The 23,602-nt window shown below is 48.2% G+C and overlaps 1 protein-coding gene across 1 annotated transcript in view; it reads left to right on the top strand.

The window, feature by feature from the left end:
• The window catches only part of LOC119454010 (sodium/calcium exchanger 2-like), a 39,509-nt gene extending 15,907 nt beyond the window's left edge, over positions 1-23,602 (top strand). Inside the window, exons 2-3 of the mRNA XM_037716027.2 lie at positions 19,389-19,785; positions 23,464-23,602. Of these exons, the coding sequence (XP_037571955.1) occupies positions 19,448-19,785; positions 23,464-23,602 (477 nt within the window). The 5' untranslated portion in view covers positions 19,389-19,447. The remainder of the gene's footprint in view (positions 1-19,388; positions 19,786-23,463) is intronic.

Here is a 23,602-nt window from a genome sequence, read left to right as displayed (position 1 = left end):
GGGGGGCGTGTAATGCACGTATAACAAACGCGACCGCTATGCGAGTAGGGCTCGTCGGCAGCTGCGCGTAGCGACTCAGGTTGAGTGGGAGGGTATGTGTAAGAAAAAAAATATATAAAAAAAAGAAAGAAGAGTCGTCTGCAAGGCCGCTGCTGTGGTTCGTCGTCTGCTTGCCAAATCGTGTTGCAGACGAATACGTGGACAAAAGGGGCCAGCCGAAGCCAAATGCTGTGAAGAGGTACTTGAAAGCCAACTGCAACAGAATTTTGCACCGCGTAAAAGGCCTACTTTCAGACAGCTTAGATAAAGAGGAGCCTCCTTGTAAACATTTTACGTTTGAAGTAAGAGTGGACGAGTCACAATGAGCTGGCAACAATGGCCGCTTTTCGTTCCAAAACCGAAATAAAAATTAAACGCCGCAATTTTAACCTCGTCGGAATTGAAGCGTGATCCTGAACGTACATATGCATCACCTCCGAGATATGAGGGCACCCGAGGCTGCACGCGACGCGCTGACAAATCTCGGAGGCGTAGGGCTGCGATTTACGTCATATCCGCTAACAACCAGGTCAGTTTGGGTGCTAGTGAAAGGCTGCCAATAAGAGAGGGCGACAATTACCAGCGCTGCAGCATCGCCAGGCTTGTCTCGATAGAATATACTATACGCAATTATAACCAATTTATGCAAAGTCAGATTTCGTTGAAGTTGGCCGAGTCTGACGCAAAAAAAGAACGCAGCAGATCCAACGAGTTGGAGTCTCTATAAAGCGAAACTTTGTGCGAGTGCATAAAGGGCCGCGTCGCGTCATAATATATCGCTGCGGAAGTTCTTGCGCCCACAAGTAGGTGGCGGTGTGTGTACAGAAGTTTGTGTATTCGCAGAAATTCACCTATTGTAGCCCAGTTAGCGCTAGGGTTTCCTGGGACACGAAACGGAAGTACCAACGGAACGGAGCAGAAAAATTACCCCGAGCACCTAGCCAAAGAACGCTACGCGTTAAAAGCTGGTTTGAAGACACAAGGACAAAGTCTACAGGCAAATCCGTGTACTAGCAGTCATTGCCATGCTGCCTGAATCACCGTGCTTTCAGCTACGTAGACCAAGTAATTGTACGAAACTATAGCCGGTGACAAAGAATTCTGTGCACGCTCCAGACACAAAAACGCAATGCACATGCTTTTCCCCTATGAAAGAGAGCCGGGCCAGCTGGAGTCCGCTCACAGCTTAATGACTTTGCTCTGCTAATCTGAATGCTAGGCTGAGAGGAAAATAAAAGCTAACTGTTTCAAGCTAAAAATATCAGCTTTGGCTGAGCGCTGGCATAAGAATCACCCATAAAATTTGCCAGGGCGTTCAGGTTTCATCCTAAAACCATTGACACAGGGACAGATCTCTACGGGGCAAAACAGCCGTTTTAAACACGCAAGACCGCTTGACGTCACGGAAGCGAGCGAACCTAATTGGCTGGCGCCTCTATGCAAATTGTGTTTGAGTTGAACAGCGTACATACAAGGTTTTATTGTTGTCACCGACTATATTTGGCTGGTCGTAACGAGGTCACTGCACACATTTGCGGGCAACGGACATCAGACTACGGTTTCTGCTGACAGCCGACACCCGTAATGATGTGGCTCATTTAAAGTAGCTAAGCACCGAACGGTCGCCGTGAGAATACAGTTAGATTAAAGGCTCACGTTATCCGGCAATTTCGATTCGTAATGACGAATGTCATAAATATCGTTTGTATCGGAAGGTGATGGAAAGTTCTTGCGCACAAGCTTAACCTGTTGCCTTCACCAGGTTCCCACCGTGGATGACTGGCTTTCGTTTCGTCCCTGGTTGAGCTCTGACTCGTTAAGTATGTGGTTTGCAGCTTCAGGACAGCATAGGTGTCTCCGGGAACAATATTCGATTCGTATACGTTAGTTTCTCAGAAAATCGGTGTGTCCGAGTTAAGCTCGAAAATAAGGTGAGCGAAGAACATGTTGCTCGGCTTTCCGCAAGCAAGTGTCCTTGCTTCCTATCTTTATCAACGGGAAATATCTGGCTTCAAGCTTTGCCCAGGAGCGGAGATCAATGCGCGTGAGAGTGAACAGTAGAGGTCAATCCTATTCTCCGTGCGACCATATATTGTTCGGTTCCTGGGGGCCAGCTTTGAAAACAAGCTTCTCTGGCGATTTACGTTTGAAGATGTCGAGGCTTCGTAGCGCGAAGATTCAACGAAGCGTCGCATACGAAAGCTCGTTGGGGGGCGACTGTTCATATTTATTTATTCAAGAGTACCCATAAAGGCCGTCAGATGAGGGTATTACATAGGGGGGGGGGGGGTGAATGGTACTACTTATCACAAAGATAAACAATTATACTATATTTAGTAAGCATTACGTCTCATACTATAGTAAAGAGAACTTGTAAATAATTACAATTTATAAATTAATTATTGCAAGGCGCCATGGGCAATTGAAGCAACAAACTATATGGGTGAGCTTCGAGATCAGACTGCGTTGGTAAGGAGCCAAGTTCTCTACCAGCTGCCGCTGACGTCACGTTCATACCGCCAATTGGAGCACCTTACAGGCGGTTCACAAAACGAGACTTGACAATGGGAGTGCCTCAAGCGGCTTCACACCATGAACGCAAATGAAGCTAGGTCTCTTCGCCTCTGCCTAGTGTACCTCAAGCCATGTTGATTCAACTTCTTGGCGAGTCCTGCGCCGGCAAAGCGCTTTTCTAGCGATCGACTACACGAAGACCTTGCTCTGATTTTTATGCAACGTTGAACACCTTTCGAGTGTTATAGGCTTCGAATGGCCGAGACCTAATCGTTTAGACCCGTCATGGCCTTTTGAGGACGTTACCTGCGGCGTCAGTGTGACCCGACTACACGCGAAACGCACCATTACAAATTTCGAACGGCAGTTTTCTTTCTCTTCTTTTTTGTGCTGGGTTACTTGAGTACAGCATATCAGTCACCTGCAGGTCTACACGGATGGGTCGGCGAGCTCAGATGCCGACTGTTGCGCAGCTACATTCAGCACATCTTCCACTGGTGTGTCCTGGACTGGCCTACTGGATCGCTTAGTTTAACAGTTGTTGAAAGCATGAAAATCACCGCTACTCTACGAAAACAGAAGAGCTATTCTGTGCAAGAGATGCATCGCAGTACTTGCGGACTCGGAGTCGGCGCCATGGATTTGGATGGAATTGAAAATGTTGACAACTATTCTGTCGCCAGCAAGATAGTTGGCGACAGTATAGCTTGATAGCAGACAATAACTTCTTCAATGATCAGAGGATAATAATATAAGGTGATATGACAGCGGTTACACTGCGGCCCTGCACGCTTCGTGACAATTTATTTAATATCAGTCTCTGGCACTGCCTCAGGAGCAAGGATTTCAAGGTGAAGTTTCAGTAGGTTCCGTCTCGCGCGGGAGCTGATGGGAATCAAAGAAAAAGGTGACGCTCCTGCGCGTGAAGTGCTGTCATGTATCCCATTACTGAGAACCCCGAATAATCTGCAGCGCGCAAAAGAATGCAAACTGTAACCATTTTTCCGACGCTACACAAACCTCCAAATCAACCCAAGGGAGGTCAAAGGACTTGACCGTGAAGAGGCTACCGTGTTGTATCGCGTTGTAACTAGCTTCGCCTACACACAGTATCCGTTATTTAAGACGGGACGGCCTGCTTCCCCGCTCTGTGCCTTATGGGGTGAGATAGATGGCGTGGCCGAGTTGGTCTTCATGCGCCCGCTGTTTGACATGGGAAGAAAGAAGCTGCTGCGCAACCTCCAGAAGAAAGGTCCTCCACACGCGAGCTTTGAAGACGTAGTGTTCCATTAAGGGCCTTCTTCCCATAAATTGAGTTGCTCAACCTTTAGTGAAAGACCCATGTTGAAAACGGAAGGGCTGCTCTGGAGGAACAATGGCCACCAAAGCACGCGAGGCTAAACACACCTGTTGCAGAAGCAGCGCTACTGACAAACAACACCGTGTGCATTCCTATGACACCACTCTATTAATTGCCGACCTAAAGTCGTTCTGCAATGAATGTCGGTGCACATTTTGAAGAATAGGAGCATGGAGAATGTTCACGATCGTCGCAATGGACCTGCAAAGCGCGTATGGACATGCCATTTAATGCACGCCGCATTAGATATCAGGGCGCGAATATCGCGGCCTACCCGTAGAGCTATCGTTTACTTCTGGTGACGGTGCATATACCGTTACGCTACTAAAGAATGGATGTAACGCACACAACAAACGCTAACTCCACGGACAGGTGCATAAAGTACCGTACATCAGTCGTCTGCAACGATCGTGTACACTGTATAGAGTTTCGTCTGCTGACTAAACCCCTCTGTTGACGGAACCCGAGGCAGCAGAGGTGGGAACGACCGGCTGAGCAAACAGTCGCACGTACTTTCAGAACCAGGGCACGGGGCGCATTCCTCGTCTGCGTGCCTAAAAAGAACGTAACGTACGCAGACACTACGCGCAGAAGTCGTCTGCAACGGCTGATATATACTCTCGTCAACTCGAGTGTCGTCTGCCAGCCTCTTTGAAGAAAAAATCGCGAAGGAGCAGAAGTGGGAACAACTGGCTCAGCACAGAGGCACGCGCTCTCGGAACCAGGGCACACACGGCCCATTGTTTTGCCTGCGCGCTTAAAAAAAAATGACGTAACGCACACAACAAACGGAGCACCGCGGAAATGCACATAACGTAAACTACGCGAAGAACCAGTCTGCAAGGGCTATTATGTATACCGTCGTCTGCTATAGTGTCGTCTGCTGGCGAAGCCCCCGTTGCAGACGAAACCGCGGGGGAGCAAATGTGGGAACAACCGGCTGAGCGCAGACCCACAGGCTCTCGGAACCAGGACAAGCGACACAATCCTGCGTGGTATAAGAAGGACGTAGTAATAACACATAACAAATGCGAGCAGCGCCGACAAATGCTTAGCGTATACTATACGTGGAGAAATTGTCTGCTATACGGGTGTATATACCGTCGTCTGCTCGCGTGTCATCCAGACGAAACTCGCCGGGGGAGCAGAAGTAGGGGTAACAGCCGGCTGAGCACAGACTCTCGGAACCAGGGCATGCGGCACAAATTCTTCTGCCTGCTCACCCCTTGCGTGCCTTCTCATCTTCGTTTTCTTCGGCCGTGGTCACCGCAACGCGAGTTGCCTATAGCGCAACCTTGTTATTTCTCTTTTCGCTCCCCTTTTGCTTCGCCATGCGCGCTGGCCTACAAACGGACCGGTCCGTTTCTATGGCCGGTGCGCGCCGGTGAGGTATAACCGAAAGAAAAGCGACCACCACGACGACGAAAACAGAATACGCTTTTGTTTGGGAGCTTTCACGGCCAGCGCCCGACCGTCTAAGTGGAACGCGTTCCTTCTGACTCACTGGCCTTATCCGGACCGCTTGAGGCGTCGGGAACGTGTGCGACATCGACGGTCTTAGTAAACACGCCTATAATTACTCGTTGCGCAGCGGCTTGGCCTCATAGTGCGTGCTTGTTTTTCCTAAATAGGTGCGCCTACGTCTGCGTGTGTGAGTGACTTCATTCACGGTATACGAAACTTTCCTCTGAAGTATATACCGTGTTTGCCAAACTCTCCCTGGTGGCGTCATATGTGCGTAAAGATACAAACACCCCCGTTCTGTACGGAATTTATAAAAACATAATCAATTGGTAAAGGTGGGGGTTACAAGTTCACTTCTCAGGTATTAATTTTTCATTCGGTTATCCTAAGGCTGATACCGCTTTTGGGACATCCTCCCCAAAATTACGCTGCAAAGTTGATCGGCGTATATGAAACTTAAATGTAGGGTGAATGCATTGCGTAACAGGTTTTGAGGAAAAAGACCTCGATAGTTGTATCATTTTGCATTAGGATTTCTGCTAAGCAGAAAAAATTACTTTACATGCTGCTCGGCTACAATCTCGCATTTGAAATATGTGTCCTAAAGCGAACAATTATGAACCTACTTAACGAATATTGTCGATCACGTTAACAAGACATCGCAATCTGTCGTGCAAGTAATGCCTGACTCTTCAGGTAGCCCACCTGAACAATCCTAATTGCGCTGTATGCCTCACGCAATTTTTCTCATCTGTAAGTTAAAAAAAAAAAAAGCGGATGCCACAAGCTGTGGGAACTGGGTTTAAGCGGTGCTTTCTTTGGTGTTTACTATAGGTAGACCGTTCTCGTTCAGCGAGCAGCTGCAACTTGCAAGTATAGACTACGTGGCGAATTTGGACACTTTTCCAACGAAAAGCACCTCGCTCAACGTAAGCATGTCGAGCTCCAGCACGGTTAGGCACGTCCCGCAGAAACCACAGTCGATATCGCGCACATTACACACCGAACTGAACTCGTCTTGCACGAATTGTTTCTCAATGTACGGTTGTTTGCAACCGTAAACGACACAGTCCCATTCCGCTGCAATCTCGGACTCGCAACGTAGCGACTTGCGAGGCCGCTGGGATTAGCGTTTACGAGCAAACGTGCGCTCACGTTTCAAGCTATTCCTCGCTGCATATCGATGTTGCTACGCTTCGCGTTTCTGGAAAAAAAAAATGTTCACCGGTGCTCCTCGGTGTTCATGGCCGCCACTCGACATTGCTACCATTCGCTTTGACGAACCAGCGTGCGCTCGGCTTCTAACCCGCGATTCGCTGCCTGTCGAAGACGTCCCTGTTCTTCTGCTCGAGGCTTCGTCGGAGCCTCTGTTCCTCCAGCACTAAGCGTGCTACACGCTTTGGTCACATTCTAATTATGCTGGAGTTTGCGTCTGCGCCCGGCCTGTAATGAATCCTGGTTACCTCTGGTTGCTTAGCGTTGCCCCGAGTCACCTCGGTTTGCACTATCTCCAGCACCGGTTCACACCACATTAGAGACCGTATCGTGCAAGACAGCAGGCAGCAGCCGCGAAGAGGTGGGAGGGAAGTGGGGGTGGAAAAAGCAAAGAAAGCCTTGCTTCAAAAAACGGTTTGAGCCCAGTCCACCAGCAAAGTGCAAGGAGCCCAGTCCACCAGCAAACCACTACAACCCCATGTTCAATGATCCTCATTGATCCTCAACGATCATCGATGCTCGGTTCGAGCCCTGACCTTCCGTGACCATTTCATCAAGCAGAGCTTTGATTTTTCGTGACACATCGTGCAAGGCAGCAGCTGGCACCCGCAAAGGGGGGTAAGACTATAAGAAGTCAATAAAGCTCTGTTTAAAACACAAACGCACGCACACACACAGTTCCTCCTCCTAAGTTGTCTTCCCACAGTCTTTTATACGCCTATCCATGAACTCGCCCATCACTTCCGGTCGTCATATGCTGTCTAACGCCACTCTCGAGGAAGACAGTACCAACAGAGCCACAAGGGACAAAGAAATATTCAAAGCCGATAGACGAAGTCACGCTGGGGGCAGGGTCCCCACGTAGCGGAAATCAACCAACGCGCAACTCGCGATCTGTAAGACTCCACGCGCGCGACAGAGCGCGAGCTCAAGGAAACGTGGGTTTCTTTCGAAACTGCCCCGCACACGCGAACCATACACAATTTCTCGGAGCGCGCAGTCTGCGTACAACGACGCAACACAGACGGCATCAATTGTTCTTTGGGACTCCCTGCCAACACTGGGCCCGCTAATGTGTCCTGGGTGAATGGGCGGATGTGTGGACGTGGATAAAACCGTAAGGCGTCGCACGATAGTATATGCCGAGTCGCTGGCGGGCTTCAGACCTGCTTCTTACATTGATTTACTTTTTTTTTCGGTAGGGCATGATTGTTCGGAAAGCGTTGGTGGAAGTGGGGCGACCGCCCCGGCATAATAGAAATGTCGCCTCCGTTTCGCGCGTACGTGAGACCCACGTAGTACGTCTGCGATCCGAGAGTGTGGGATCACGTGGGCCAGCGAAACGAAAGTGAGTTGATGTTGGTCAGGGCTACTATAGGCTTTCATACGCTCAGAAATTATTTCGACAGTAATGGCACTGTCTATAGATGGCCCGTGGTCTTACTGGTTTACATCTAGTTGTCGACTAATGTATATTATTGGATATAGGAGTAAAAGTAGTTGGCTTATTATCGAGTGCACCATGCTGGAAATGCCTCTGAACCTTTCGCACAGTCATTACAATCTGCATTCTTTCACTGCAGCTTTCTTGAAAGCGCACCATCGCTGCATTGCCACAATCATCATCAGTCAAGTTATTATAGAGTTTCTTACGGAAAGTACGAAAGGTAACACTGGCGGTGTACTGCTTACGGAGGCTGCGGTTATGGCGGTTCAACCAGGGATTGCTATTCTGAACGTTGTCAAATTCCGACATTTTATCGAATTCGCCATCTTGCAAGCTCTGATTGGCCGAGAGGGCTGCTACGGCCTCTCTGATTGGCCCAAAATGCCGTCATTACAGAATTTGTCAATATGTGGCCGAGTTTGCCAATGTAACAGCACCCCAGCATGGCATCAATGAGGCGCGCAGAACACGGATTTGCCTGAATTTCGGCCTTTTGGCTTCACATGGCTTTGTATAACTATGCTAATGCTTTGTTTTCAACAAAATACTGCATTACAACTGCAACAGTTAACTACGATTGCGGGCAGAGACTGCATTGCCGTGTTTAAACAAGTACGAGTGCTGGGAGATGACTCCTAATAAAGTCTCAAGAACATTCGAAGCCACAGGAATGGAGATCAGACAAATCCAGATATCGTTCTCATGGTAACGCAACGACCTAAGCGCCTCAGTTCCCTCTAGTAATTTCTTTGGAAATCTCTATGTAATTTATGTCCAGTGCAGGACGACAGCCTCTAGCAGTGATACCCAATTACTCCGACCTCTGGCGTCAAAAGAGTCCATCCTATTCCTGCAAATTACCCCAATTTCATCGCGCCACCTATTCCATCTGCCGTTCTCGATACTGCGATTCACTTCCATTGGAAAGCGTATTGTTTCTCTTGCAGATTACACCGGTCATCTGCACTGCGCGTTACAGGCCCAATCGTTTCTTTCTCTCCGGGTCCCTCGTATAACTATTTGGCATAGATAGATGCACTCATGCAAAGCTTCATGAGGCTGCCTAGTACAGTCCGCTAATTGTGACAGCGACAGTATAGGCCGGTGAACCTTTGGCCACATTTTCATTTCTGTTTTCACGACTCTTGCAACGTGATTGGCAAAGTTGTTAACCTGTTATTTTTGATACGTCGCGTTACCAGTGTATTAAGCTTCTCTTTATCTAATGGGCACGCGGTGCATTTGCGTGTAAAGGCGCACCGCGGTTGAACTCCAGCGTAATTAACCTCACAGTAGCTTTCGTTCGAGCACGCCTTTTACTTATTCATTTTTGTCCACGTGAACGAGCCGTTACGAATCTCGTTAGAGCCACGCGGATGTCTTTCTTGTCCCATTTTCCTCGCATACGCACGTTGCTCCATATGTGACTGCCATATGCTCCGACGCAGCGCGTATGCATGCGTCGTGCTAACATCCATCTGGATTAGTTCGTTACGTAACCCGAGATCGAGCACTCTTTATTTAGCGTCATTTCTACATCTGTAGCCGCACAGAACATGCGGCCTGGCTGAGTCCCGTCTACACCTCTGCACAACATACCGTCCACCGTCTCTTTGTCTGCCTTACTGCGCAGACGTCGACACATTTGACGTCAGCATTGGACTCCGCCTGCGAGAGAAGGGGTAGTAAGATGAACATTCTATATGTCCTATCTTTTCTGCATGTTCCGCTATGTGTCATGGCTGTCGAGATATTTATGAGTCTGTGGGGAACGTCTGCATGAGAGGGGACTGCTAAAAAAAAATTCCTGCGGGGCATCCATTCTGCTCCATTCTGTGTTTCGTCTGCACAGTTGTTGATACGTCTACGTTGCATGTCGTCTGCAACGGTGCGTACGCTGCATAAACAACGCTGGATTTCGTCTGCTCCGGACCATTCTATATGTTAACTTGTGGTGAACAATGCATTAACTTTCGTATAACGCCTGATGTCGTGTGTTCTGTAAGAATGGAACAGACGAGATTACCCGTTCCACTGCACACAGACGAGATTACACGAAGACGTTGATACGTATGTGTGTAATCTCTTCTGTATTCCACAATCGCCCCCACATATATACGTGAAATGCTATGCTTGCGCAAGTGAGTTAAACCGAAGCGTGCGAAGGACGTCACTGGCCCGAACCGGTGACGTCCTTCGTGGATTGGTTCTCGCCACGGCCTAACTTTATAATGAGACAATATAACTAATGATCAAGCTTGACGTGTGAACTCTTTATGGTGAGCCGTGCGTACCTATAGCCCGATGTTCCTTCCTGACTTCCATAGATAGCTCCTCGAGCAGTCATTTCAATACATTGACCAGATATCTTATCTGATAAGAATAAATATCTCGGCACAAGAATGTCTACTTGAATTAAGTCATCGCCTCCACCTTTCTTCGTTACGTCTGAGTTGAAAACGCGAATGTCAGTGAAGACTGCACAAACATCTGGTCAAAATGCAGTCTTTCTGGTCTTTTTTTTTTCTGTACACACAGGCACCGATCACATTTAATCATTCGGATCATTCAGCATAACACTTGGCAATGTTACTTGCCTGATTATCGAGAGAAAGTGTGGTGAATCTGCCTTCGGTGAATCTACCAGCGGCATTGAATTAAAGTACCGCGGCTATAAATTAATCGATGCTGCACTGTTGCGCACGCTTTTCTAAGCCTTAAAGAAAAAAAAAATTAAGAAAGTAAAGGTTAAACCTTTGTCCTACAGAGCTACAGTGCAAGCAGCAAGTGATTGGTGTCTTTAGCGGCCAGCAGGGAGCGGAACGGGTTTATCAACGCTATAGGTCGAGTGATCGGATGTATATATCCTTCGTCAGAGTGCATGCTTGCTCGGGTGCAGTCCGATTCCCACGCCAGCGAACGTACACCGAATACGAGATGACGCTGACCACGGTAGACGACCGCGAAATGCCAACCTCCACTCGCTTAACCTCGGGCTCCGTACGCTTCGTTAGCCCTCGCGAGAGCGCCTACAGGGCACCGGAGGGCACTGGCGCACGTGGCTATGCATCAGGAGGCGACTAGACGTCGACACCGTTTGCACTGGTTTATGCAGACACCGACGCTCGCATTAAGGCAGCGACGGTCTGCGTAGACCCGAGTCCTTATGTGCCGTTCGACTGGATGCGCGCTCCTGAAAGGATTCGTGTTTACCCCCCCCCCCCCCCCCCCCCCTCATCCTGCTGGTAATACACAGCTCGAGAACAAACACGGGGATGAATAGCAGACACGGGAAAGCGCTGACTTCTAACTGATTATTTTATTGACAGACATGCTTTATATATGCATGTTCGGGAACAGACATGCATGTCTGTTCCTGGACATGTTCCTGGGCCCATGCTATCCCTGAACCTAAGGGCTTCGAGGAGGCCAGCGCAGCCTAAACAGACAGCTGGGTATAGATGTCTTCACATTCTAATAAAACATCCTTAATAACACCGTTAACAGCATGACAGCGAGATCTGTCACCCGACAGCTTCCGCTGTCATGCATTTAAGGGTGACTCGGCGAAGGGCGATGCAGATTTAAACTGCATAACATGCCGTTCGATTGTGGGTTATAGGGCTAAGGATGATGCAGGCGTTTTGATCCAAGAACAGATGCATGTCTGTTCCTGAACACGCATTTATAAAGCATGTTTGTCCATAAAATAATCAATTAGAAGTCGGTGTTTGTCCGTGTCTGCTATTCGTCCCCGTGTTTGTTCTCGCTCTGTGTATTACCAGTATGAATAACCAACTAGCCCAGTCAGCCACCTTAATAAGTTACCCCCATCCCCGTGAATGGCTCCACCAGCGCAGCTGCAGACATCTACGTCACCGCGCTAATCAGTAAATGGCAGTGCCTATACGATCAACCTAGAGCTCTCTATTGTATTATGCCATCCACGCCAGTTCGTCTTCTTATGAACGTGCAGCATTGCGTGTAAAAAAACACGGGCAAAAGAAGGAACACGATTACACACACGGAGCGCAAAACGTCTCGTCTTCTTGTCACTCACACGAGTCAAATCATTGTGTATCGACGCGACCGAGTTAGTTGCACTGTGCACGCCTTTGAATGTCTTAATTTCGTGTTTCCCTCTTTCATTTCCGTGTTGAAGTTCTACCGGTACAAACACTAGTAAAACGTAAGTTGAAACTCACCGCCTTTTCTGTGTACACACACTCTTCCTTTGTCCGGTATTCTAAGCCGCGCATTGAGAACTACGACGAACGTGATATGAGAACGACTTGCGAAAATTTATGAACACTTCCTCAGATTCTTTCGTAATGTTTTCCTCAGCACTGGTTTTGTACGCACATCTCGCGTTTACCTTATTTTTTTTTTTAATTTTAAACAGTTGTAACATGGGAAGGTATGCTACGTCGCAGCCGCGGCTGTCCCAATATCACAATTTCCTTACTGAATGAACAATGAAACACCAAAAGTAAGAATGAAATATCAACAAGCACTACACACACACGAACACAAGCGCGCAAAGAGTGTCTCTACGGGCGCCAGAACCGAAAGCGCAGTCACCCATCATACAGGAGTGAAAGAGTTCACATGTCTTTTCATGTATGTGCATTGGATGCTTCGTTGTTGTAGTTGTTGCTGTTCTTCCACTCATCGGAGCAGGGAAGTAGGCGGCACCTTTGACACAGCCATCATCTCTCATTGATCGAGTACGGTCCCCCGATTACCAAACATGAAACTATAGTCCTTGCACGGCCGAATATAGGTGGTGTCCAAATCCACGCCCCTGCAATGACTCTCTCTAGGTATTGGAAGCCAATCTCGAAGGCCATGCTTTTGCCAACTGCATTCGCCGGAAGCGATGCAGTTAGCAAAACTGCAACAGAAACAACACGTCGTAGACGCCACGTTTGGGGCACAACTCATCATCTGCAGCGCCAAAAATCGAGACGAGATAAAAGAGGAACGTGGAGACTCGAAGAACAGCGGGTGAACAAGACGTGTCTCAGGCTAGGGTTGTCTTCGGTGTCAGAGGTTGTTGAGGAAGGTCTCAACAAGGACGAAGACAAGTTCCTCTTCAGCACGTGACTTCCCTCGTTCAACCTTTTGTCGACCACTGCGGCGCCAGGGTTTCGTGTGGCAAGGCTCTACGAAACTCATGCCACACGCTCGTGTGACTGTACGGTCGCGTACACACTGTGGTACACGTACACGCCTCTCGCTTTCCGAGTGCCATTGTGCTTGAGGGAGTCCTATTGTTCTCCGAAGACACGGAACTATAGAGACGTCGTCGTTTCGACCGCGAGACGCGAGAAAAGAAAAGAAGAAACAACAGAGAAATAAAGACTAGAAAGATGAAGAAGAGAGAGCAGAGACAATAAAAGATGCGATCGCTGGGACAGAACGTAATGGCGATGCGGGGTGGGCGAGTCCGTGAGCGGCGGAAGGACGTCTTCGCGGGGTCAGCCGTCCAGAACGACGCCCGTCGAAAGTGGCGGAGAGGCTCGCGTACGTACAGCCAAACGGGAGGAGACATTGTCTTCGTCTCCCGCTAATTACGCGAAGAAAAAGAGAGTGACGGAGGAACGGCCGACGAGATGCGAACATGGAAGCCATATAGCAAACAAAACAACGCGCGCTCCGCTCAAGGGCAGTGCGAGTGAGCGCATATCCGTGCGTATTTGCGTGTTATCTTCGTTTGATGTCTGCGCTGCCGACGAAATGAGATGACAGTTGGCACGTGCATGAATTCGTGTGACTTGGCGGGCGGGTGATAATGAGGTATACTCTGAGGAGATCGTCGCTGGAGGCGCGACTCTTTGATGCTAAAGTTAACGGCTTCCTTTGAGCTGAACACCATTTTTCGAGAGCTTTTGTGCCGCGTGATAGGGTAATTTTATTGTCTAACCGTAACAGTCAACGCGTACATTCTACCGGGCAATACGAGGCGCTCTCCAGAATGCGGTTAAGCACGATACCACCAACCCATTAATCACGCATAAGGCGGTCGCCAGCGTTTCACTGTTTCACAGCGAAATCTGTTAAGGGTGACAGAAATATAGCTTCCACCCGGATGGATGGGTGGATGGATGCTATGAGCGTTCCCTTTAAAACTGGGCGGTGGGTTGCGCCACCGAGCTATTTTTGTTATTTAGCCAAAATGTCTTACTTGTACATCTCTTTTAAACATGCAGAAAATTCCTAGCATCAAACTTTCTGAACCATTATGGGGAACTTTGTTTTTGTACACCTCAGTCGTTTGTGGTCTCCCTACTTTACTGTCACCAAACCTCTAATCGCCTTTTACTAATCTCTGTTGAGGACATGCTTACTTTACCCCTGCTATCCTTGAACCTAAGGGCTTCAAGAAGGCCAGCGCAGCCTGGACAGACAGCTGGGTAGATATCTTCACATTCTAATAAAACATCCTTAATAAAACCCTTAACAGTATGACAGCGAGATCTGTCGCACGACAGCTTCCGCTGTCATACATTTAAGGGTGACTCGTCTAAGGGCGATGCAGAGTTAAACCGCATAACACGCCGTTCAATTGTGGGTTATAGGGCTAAGGATGATGCGGGCGTTTTGATAACGAAGCGCCAACAGATGAAGGACGTTGAGAAAGACACCTCTGGCGCCTGATACAGGGTTAAACTGCACGACGCTGCAATTTTCGCGCAGTTAATGGCGACATGGCTAAGAACGATGCAGGGTTAAACTGTATGACAGCTGTCATGCTGTAACTGAGCCAAGAACGACGCACTGTGGCACGCCAGCCACGAAAAAGAAATGCGTGACATTTAGCTCTGCTGGTGTCACGCAGTTTAGCTCTCCATCATCCTTACAATAACGCTTACAAAGCTTACAAATAAGAATTTAGACGGTCTTGACTACTTGTAAACTGTTGTGTCTCAAAGGATTCCAAATGCGTCGCATAGAGATGGAGGCATGAAACAATCAAAAGTGCGTGAATAAAGCAAGACTCATCTCGGAGCTCTCTGTCAAAGACAGGTCTCAGAGACTGGCTCTGGGATGGGGCTTCCCTTGCTTCTTCATTGTCGATGTTTAAAGACTTGTCGTTTTGGACATATAATGTCTGCACACTGTCCGAGGGAATTCATTAGGATGCCCATTTCCTTTAGTCGGTTGAGGACAAGAGAAGTTTGAACAGGTTGTGTGCCAAAGGCCTGCAGACGTTATAGTTCAAGAGAAGTGTAAACGCAAGCCCCGCACGCACAAGTAAATTAACTCACAGGCTGTCCAGAGACGACCTATATATCCGCAGGGGAAAGAAAGAATGCCGGTAGGTTTTCTAAAGACTTCTCGCAAAAATGTTTGAGAACAACTGGCAGTGGCATACATGGCAGTTACCACCCTTCCCTCTTCTACCAACGTACGGGTATTGCTTCTCTCTTTCATAAATATTTCGTTTGAATAAGCAATCGCTTGTCAAGCCCATCACTTCCACGATTCATGCCTCGAGTTCACTGTCATTCCCGAATTCTTTCCAGCGTTTCGCGCGCGAGCGCCAAGAAGGTCTCGCTCGCGCCAAGAACCGCGCGGTCACTCGTATAACTCGTACGTCATTCATTGTCCGCGCCAGCGGTTACGAAACGCGGCGTTGCCAGTCGAGTTTCGGCCGCCCCGCTGTGTCAACGAACCCGCGACTCGACAACACGAGGGATTCGTTCACCTGCATGTTGCGCCAACGTTGCTTCATCTGCATCTCTGCTACGTTTTTTTTTTCTTAATTTTTTGTGGATCCTCCTGGCGCGCGCGAGCAACACAACCCGACGAAACAGGCGAAGCCGTGTCAAGGATACGCACCCCCTCCCCCGGGAACGGCGTCAAAAGTCTCCTCAACTTATTTTCTCCGTGTCACATGCTGTCTTGCCGTTTAGTTTCTAAACTCCGTCTCGCCAAGTTTCGTGCAGTACAGCGAACACTATAGACACTTATAAATGTCGTTCCGCTTAGGTGCCTGCTTTAGTTGGAACGTTCTTTTTTTTTTCAGAATTTCTTTTTTTCACTTGCCTAAATGGAACGGCGTTCCACATAAACTCACACAACACATTGAAAGGCGTTCCATATGTTTGAACACCTTACTTTTTAAATACACCTCACAATAATACAGTGAACCGTCGTCATAACGAGGCCTCACGCTGTAACGAGAGCTACACTCTCACTGTGGTTCTGCTTACGTTCCAGCTCTGAGTGGAACTTAATTTCCTGCTATTTCTTTTTCCACTTACCTAACTGGAATGGTGTTCCACATAAAATTACGAAATACATGGAATAACGTTACGCTTATTTGAGTCTCATACTTTTTAAATACGCGTAACAATACGTGGAACTATGTTCCGGTAAAAGAGCCACTATTATCCGGAACACTGTTCCACACACCTGTACCCGGGAGCAGCTCTGTAGGAAATTGCTCGGGCATAACAGGCGCGGGTATCTGAAACCATCTTTAAGTACATGGGACGTCCCACAGACCCGTGAGAGATAGAAGAATATGAAACCCGAATGAGGGCGTAGGGTTCGTGTCAGTCAATGTGCAACGAAATTTAAAGAAAAGATAGGCACGCAAGATAGATGGCGATTATTGTCCGCGCACAAGATGCACCTCGCAGGGTGCAAACTATTTTTTTTTTAAATGTAGCGTACCCATCATTTCCATACCGTTTGAACTGCCATAAACGTTGCTCACGTAGACGCTTTAGCAACAGGGGGGGTCCACCCTAGAGGACATGTTCATTTCGTCTGCCGGTGAAATGGTGATCGGCTGGGCGTGCCCATCTCCTTCTCACGTGTACCGCAGCCCAGCCAATCAGAACTGCCGCAGCAGACGAAACCGACATGTCCACTAGGTGGACACTTACGGAATACCACACTCCAGATTTCCCTCAAGAAACATTAGTTTGGAGCTCTATGGCTAATACATGGTTTCCGAGACCGCGCGGCGCGCGCCGGACCGATCTCGAAGGCCATGGTTGACACGACCCATGACTGTCACTGCACTGTACGCATTTGGTGGAACGGAGCACAGCTAGCCCTTTTAAACGCCGTGTGGCGCGCTGCTGAGTGATTAAGAGACGTAATTAAAGATCTCATTGCAGGCTTACGATGTGAGAGGGCTTTTATAAGAGCCCGTAGGGGGTCGACGGACCACTTGGCCTTTCGCGCAGAACGACCCATTAAGACGTAAATGAGGTTATGCGCATAGGCGAGCTGGCTTGCATGGTCGGTGCGGTGGCGTATACGCGCGAAACGTGGTGTGCCCTCTCCGTTGACTCATTCACTTGATTCTGGAGCGGGGTCGCATGAAGCGCCCACTCGCCACGAGTGAAACGGGGTCTTCTGACACCGGAGGCGTCCAAGATTTGCGGGTCTTCCGGTAGGTGGCGATCAATGTCTGCGGGCCGCCGTTGCACGCAGTATGTGACTTTTCAGTCATGCGGGCTGACTTGACTAGTCTTCCCGATATGCTTATACGCTTAGGTCAGTTGCTCCCAAAAGCAGTCTACGCGTGACATTTTTTTTTTTCGCAGCTCCAGTTCCGGATATCGTGTGGGCCCACGTGATAAGCTTCAAAATATCCGTTGTTTCTCACTGTTGCTCGTTTACATTTCAATGCTCGTTTTGTTCATGTTCATTTTGTTCTTCAGTGTTAGTCAGTTAGTTTTCACATTTCTGCATGTAAACTCAATGTTATTTTTCGAATAACTCAATGCTAAGTGTCACTCAATTGCTCATAAATTTTGCTCAATCTTACTCATCAACGGGAACTCATTGTTACTCCTCACTGGTCTACGTAAGCGATTCGCTTGTGTTTCAAGGTTTGAAATAAATCCTTGTAGGGAAAAGGGACGCATCGTCCAGCCTGAGGCGCCATAACTGAATTGGCAATAGAAAGAGCGACCGCACTGTCCTGCCTTTCCTACCCAAAACTCCATCTTGACTTGACTGCGAGGTAGCGGGAAAAGAACTCGCTCCTTATTCTATCGAAATGCCGGTGTTTGACAACCATCAGCTACCGCACCGTTATTCACTCGGTCAGTTGACCAATTGACTCACTACCAAATGAACTTATCAGCTACATCATTATCAAAATAACCATTCAACATATCTATGGGGCATGACGACAACGTCAACTCTTATTGCTCCTCTTCCTTTCACATCGTGAACGTTAACAGATTTTTTTTTATATACGAAGAGCTCGCCTATACTCCGCGTATGTGTATTTAAGAGAAAACGGTGAGGGCCTCCTCGCGTGAGAAAGGAAGCGGTGGCTTAGAGAAGCTCATTGGCCGCGAGCCAACGCGGAGAACTGTCTGTTTGACCAGTTCCGTAGCTTGGCAGCTTCAAAACTCTCTCTCTCTTTCTCGGGTTGTCTTCGTTCCTTGACAGAGCCACAACATGTGGCGAACGCCCTCTGTAGGTGCTGGAAGGGAAGACTTCTCAGGACAGCTTGAGGAGCCTTCAGGTGTTGGACTCCTCGTCTAGGTGATCTAAGGTGTGAGGGTCGCCTCAACCCGAAGTCCCCAGAGAGGCAGTTCCTCTACTGTAGAAATGTTACGGGGGAAGATAGAAAGACGCACGGGGGAGATTTAGGCGCGTGTGTCCAATCGAAGTAGAGATTTTTGAGGCTGAAACCGTACATTACAAATCGAAAGCCCGCTTTAAGTCAATGGAACGTTAGTATAAGCTCAACAGAATGTCACAATGCTTTCCACGTGGACCCAAATTACTCGTTCCTGCTTTGTCTTCTTCTTTTCTCCCCTTTTCAACCTGTGGACGATTGGTTACACCCTTCGGGAGACAATTGCCAGCCTGATTCTCTTTACGTGGGTGTATGTGTGGTATCTATGCGTTTACATGATTATGAAAAATTCAAGGGGCGCTTAGTTATCCCTCGTGGATGAATGCGAAAGCATTGCGACCACCGCGCGATGTCTATGCTCTTTCAGTCGACTTAGATTAATTGCTCCTTAACTAACGCCAAATGTCGTGGGTTCGAATCCCCCCAAAGATTGAGGGTTCGACTTCCAACAAAGGTCCTGGGTTCAAGTTCCTTAATGAACTCTACCTTAATTAACTGCGCTTTAATTAACTTCACCGTAATTAACACCAAAGGGGGTGGGTTCGAGCGCCTTAATTATCTGCATCTTAATTAACTGTGCCTCAATTGGCGTCATCAACTGCTTCGATTGGCTCACTTGACGTTTTGGACCGTCAATGGTCACGCCAACTCCCGACAACACTGCATTTTCCGTCTCATGAGCCATATAATGTCTCAGCGTTAATTCTTGTGCATCTCACCTCACGCAGGACCACCACCCCTTGCAGTGCCACCAACGCGGACCTCCCCTCCGGAAGAATAAGCAGCCATGGACTCTCGCGCCAACTACACTTGCAGCGACGGGCTGCTGCTTCCATTACTGGACGAGTCCAGCTGGTCGCGGGGCGGCCGCTCGTTCGTCTACCTGCTGGGCCTGTTGTACTGCTTTCTGGGCGTGGCCATCATCGCGGACGTGTTCATGTGCGCCATCGAGCGCATCACGTCCAAGACGAGGCGGCTGACGCTGTCGGCCCAGGTTCCCGGCGGCCAGCCGGACATCATAGAGGTCAAGGTGTGGAACGAGACCGTGGCCAACCTGACGCTTATGGCACTCGGGTCGAGCGCGCCCGAGATACTGCTCGCCATCATCGAGATCGTCGGAAGCGGGTACGCGCGCGCGCCTCCGTTTTCTTGCTTACCACCGATTTCTTTTCTGTCTTTCTTTTTTTTTCTGCCGTAGGTGCATTTCTTATCCATTCTAAATTGATCAGACTATGTAACTGGAACATACCTGCAATAATCTTTCATTTACCAAGTGGAAGCTACACGGACCGAATGTCCTTTCGTGTCGCGACTATCCCTTCGGTCGTTCTTCTTGCCACTGTACTCTATATCACTTTTGCTATCGTTTCACAGAAGTTTCATTAAGTGGAACACGTTAATCTCCTTTCATATAGGTTCCAGAAACTAAACTGAACATATAAAAAAAAACGAAACTTGGGACGCGCTTCAGCTTTACGTTCAAAGGTGAAGCTTAAGCGCTTAGTCTCCCAAGCGATAGCAGAAGCAGTCGATAGCGACTGCTTCTCACGCTTCCCGGCAACTGCAGCTTATACAACCGCAATCTTTACCGGGAAACGCTTGTGGCGAACGCTACGCATGAAGGAGAGCCTTCTGGTTCGTTGTTTTTTTATTTTACCCCGCACGGCCGGCGCCGCCGCTGCCGTGGATGCGCGGAGGCGAGCGCCATCTGGTGGTGCTGCAAGGAACCGAGCGGCGCGCGCCGCTCTGTTATTGGTACAAACACGTACGGCTCGCGCCGTGCTGTGATTGGTGGAAAATTCACGTTCATGGTCATCGCCGTATTTTCTACGTAACGGGGCCCTTAAAGCGATGGCTTTAAAATGTCCCACTTAGTGTAAGTTATGTGGATCGATATTACGGAACCATTCCGAAACTACTCCGATGCCTTGTTTCTTCTTCAGGTGCACCTGCATTTGTAACGGTGGCTTAAATGGGCCCTGAAACATATTTTGAGCATAATAACAACAACAATAATAACAATAAAACGTTGCCGATCTGTTAACGAGGCTCCTGAGAACATATGAGCCAAACATTATTACAGTGCATGCAGCAGGGGATTTACCATCTCGCGTCAAAAGCAGTGAACAGACGCTTGCTCTCGCATCCGCAATGTCGTCATCGAAAGTTCATCGAAAGCTGTGGGCCGACTAACGCTACTGGCTGGTTTCACGAGTGCGAGAACACTCTCAGTAATACATGATTGCTAATTTTGAGTTAAATAAATGAAAATATATACATGTCTGCGATTTTGAAAAGACACGAATCATGGCATCTCCGCACTGCGCGTAGCTGCATCTGCTACGCGTGGCCTCAGAGATGACAGCGACGTGATGCGTAGCGTAGTCCAGAGCGGCCGCCACGGGGTGTCGCGGCGAGCGCTCTCGCCTTTATCTCGCCGTAGGGTGCCTCGATGCCTTCCTCGACATCGAGGCACCCGATCTCGCCGTAAAGCCCCTTGACATCTCGCCGCCGCGACACCCAACTCTTGGCCGCGAGGCTTTGCCCTTTTGACTTCTCCGCTGTGTAGCTTCCAGCGCGCTGGTGGATACGAACGGAGAGAAAGAAAGCCGGGTGTCGGTGCGATAACCGCCCTGATCAGTTAGAAAAGTGTTTCAGGGCCCCTCTAAATCAGACTGCAAGAGTTACAGTTGCGACTACTCTATGCTTAGAAGCCGGCCACGGAGCGATTACACGTTGAACTTGCATCTAATTAGGCGTAAAATGTGCTTGTTGCTGTTGGCGTTTCAGTTTATTCGCTCCAGCGTATGAAAAACGCAACTATGGGTTTTGACATTCTCAACTATAGGCGTAGATTATGCGGCACGTTGGGGATTACAGTTGTAATTAATGGAGTGTACAATTCTGCCACTGCGTTCTCCGCATCTAGTCCTACCGATCATTCCAGTGACTATGCCGAGTGTTATACAAAGGGAACTAAACTGCGGTGACTCAAACGGACCTCGTTGTGAATTAATGCCACCGCATTACAAACCTCTACATGTCCCATAACAACCACGTACAATAATCCCGTGTTATACGCGTCATGTTTATTTGTTTCTGTAAAGGATGCCGCCGCACATGTTTGTTTAGGCGTGAATATTACAGATATCGTGGTTCTGGACCTCATGAGTTTTTCCAGTATTGTGTCTTAAGATGAAGCTTTACCTAAAGAGCTCCTATATAAATAGGTGGGAAAGGAGAAATCGTTTTCCTCGACTTCCGATCCACCAAGTTCGCTGAGGTTTATTGCGTTGAAGAAAAGTTTAAATCTGCCGACTGCAGGAAGCCGATTTCTTATTTTTTCCGTTCAATTTTTTTTTACAAATGGTGTTGTAAATTAAAAAAATTTGTCACAGTTTCACCCGAAAGGCGAAGCACCAATTGCGATAGCAAATTAGTAGAGAGCTATACGGAGTAAGGATAGTAGTTTTATCAGCTCTATAAACTTGGACATGCAGCAGCACCAGCAACGCGCTGAACTGTTGTCGACGCCGTCGGTGTTTTGCCTGCGTTCGCACCGAACGAGCGAGGCGTTTTTATATAAATACGTATTTGATGCCGCAGCTAAACGTCGCCTCCCCTCCCTCCCACCCTCCCGTCCCCCACAGCCTTTCGCGCGATGGCAAAAGTTGCGTTTGCTCTTTATATATGGAAAGGAGGAAAGAGACGCTTAATTCCGCAGCCCTTCAGGGAGCACGGCACAGAACGCGCGTTTGCTCTCCGACGTGCGTTCGCTCCCCGTGAAAGCGCGCGTCCCTCGCGCCCTTTCACTCGCACATACAGCGTCCGGAGCGCGGCGACGATTTCATCGCCGTTGACGTCACACGGAACCTCACGGCGACGGCGACGGCGACGCCGATGGCAGAAATCTGCTTTGGAGTGTCCATATAATTGCTATCGCAATAAAATTAACTCAGTAATAGCAGGCGATATGACGTATATGTAAGCTGAACCTGTCAAGACATTTGAAGCGGACAAGATTAATGTACTGTACACCCCTCTGCATGAATATACGATTAAGTTGTGAGTAAGAGTTCTGCAAAATTCTTGTAAACATAGTTCGACTAAGCCATAAGCTAGTGTATCACATTTGTCCACTTCAGGTGCGCCAACAGCTGCAGTTACAGAAGTGAGATTTTGGAGGAGATACAAACTTTATAAACTTTGTGATACAACGTAAAAAAATCAATGTACAACAAGCCTCATTAAAAAAAATTGACGCCCTAAACCAAAACACTATTCCCCTGCAGTCGGTAGAATTGAGCTTTATTTCTTAGGTGCAACGAACTTTGTTCAGGTTTGTTCAGTGGTTCTGTAATGACAATATTTCTGTTTTTCACGTCTAGTCAAATATAGAAACTGGAGATTAGTCCCGGTCTGGTTTCATCTTAAGAATGATTGGAAAACGTAAGAGACACTTGAGTTTCATGAAAATCATATATATATATATATATATATATAATATATATATATATATATATATATATATATATATATATATATATATATATATATATTCGTTTGACAGTCAATGCAATCTTCATAAAGTGCGCCTGAGGTACAAGTCGGTGGATAAAAACTCATTGATCATTTTTTTGAGAAGACGGCAAAGGGTGATCGGCAATTTAGTGCACGCTAACGGTTCCACGGATATCAACATCACATCAAGCATTAGTACAGCCATATAATGAGTCTTTAGAAACAAACGAATGCGGTCACCTATATTTCTATCCGCAACTTTACCGCCACCGTCACACGCAGGTTCGTAGCTGGCGACCTGGGTCCTGGAACAATCGTCGGCTCGGCGGCCTTCAACCTGCTCGTTATCACCGCTGTGTGCGTGGTATCAATTCCGGCCAACGAAATCCGGACAATACGCATGATCAAGGTACGAACATAA

This window comes from Dermacentor silvarum, chromosome 5, assembly GCF_013339745.2.
Source record: "Dermacentor silvarum isolate Dsil-2018 chromosome 5, BIME_Dsil_1.4, whole genome shotgun sequence".
NCBI lineage: Eukaryota > Metazoa > Arthropoda > Arachnida > Ixodida > Ixodidae > Dermacentor > Dermacentor silvarum.
The sequence above is the reverse complement of the archived record's forward strand: the minus strand, read 5'-3'. Positions and strand labels throughout refer to the sequence as shown.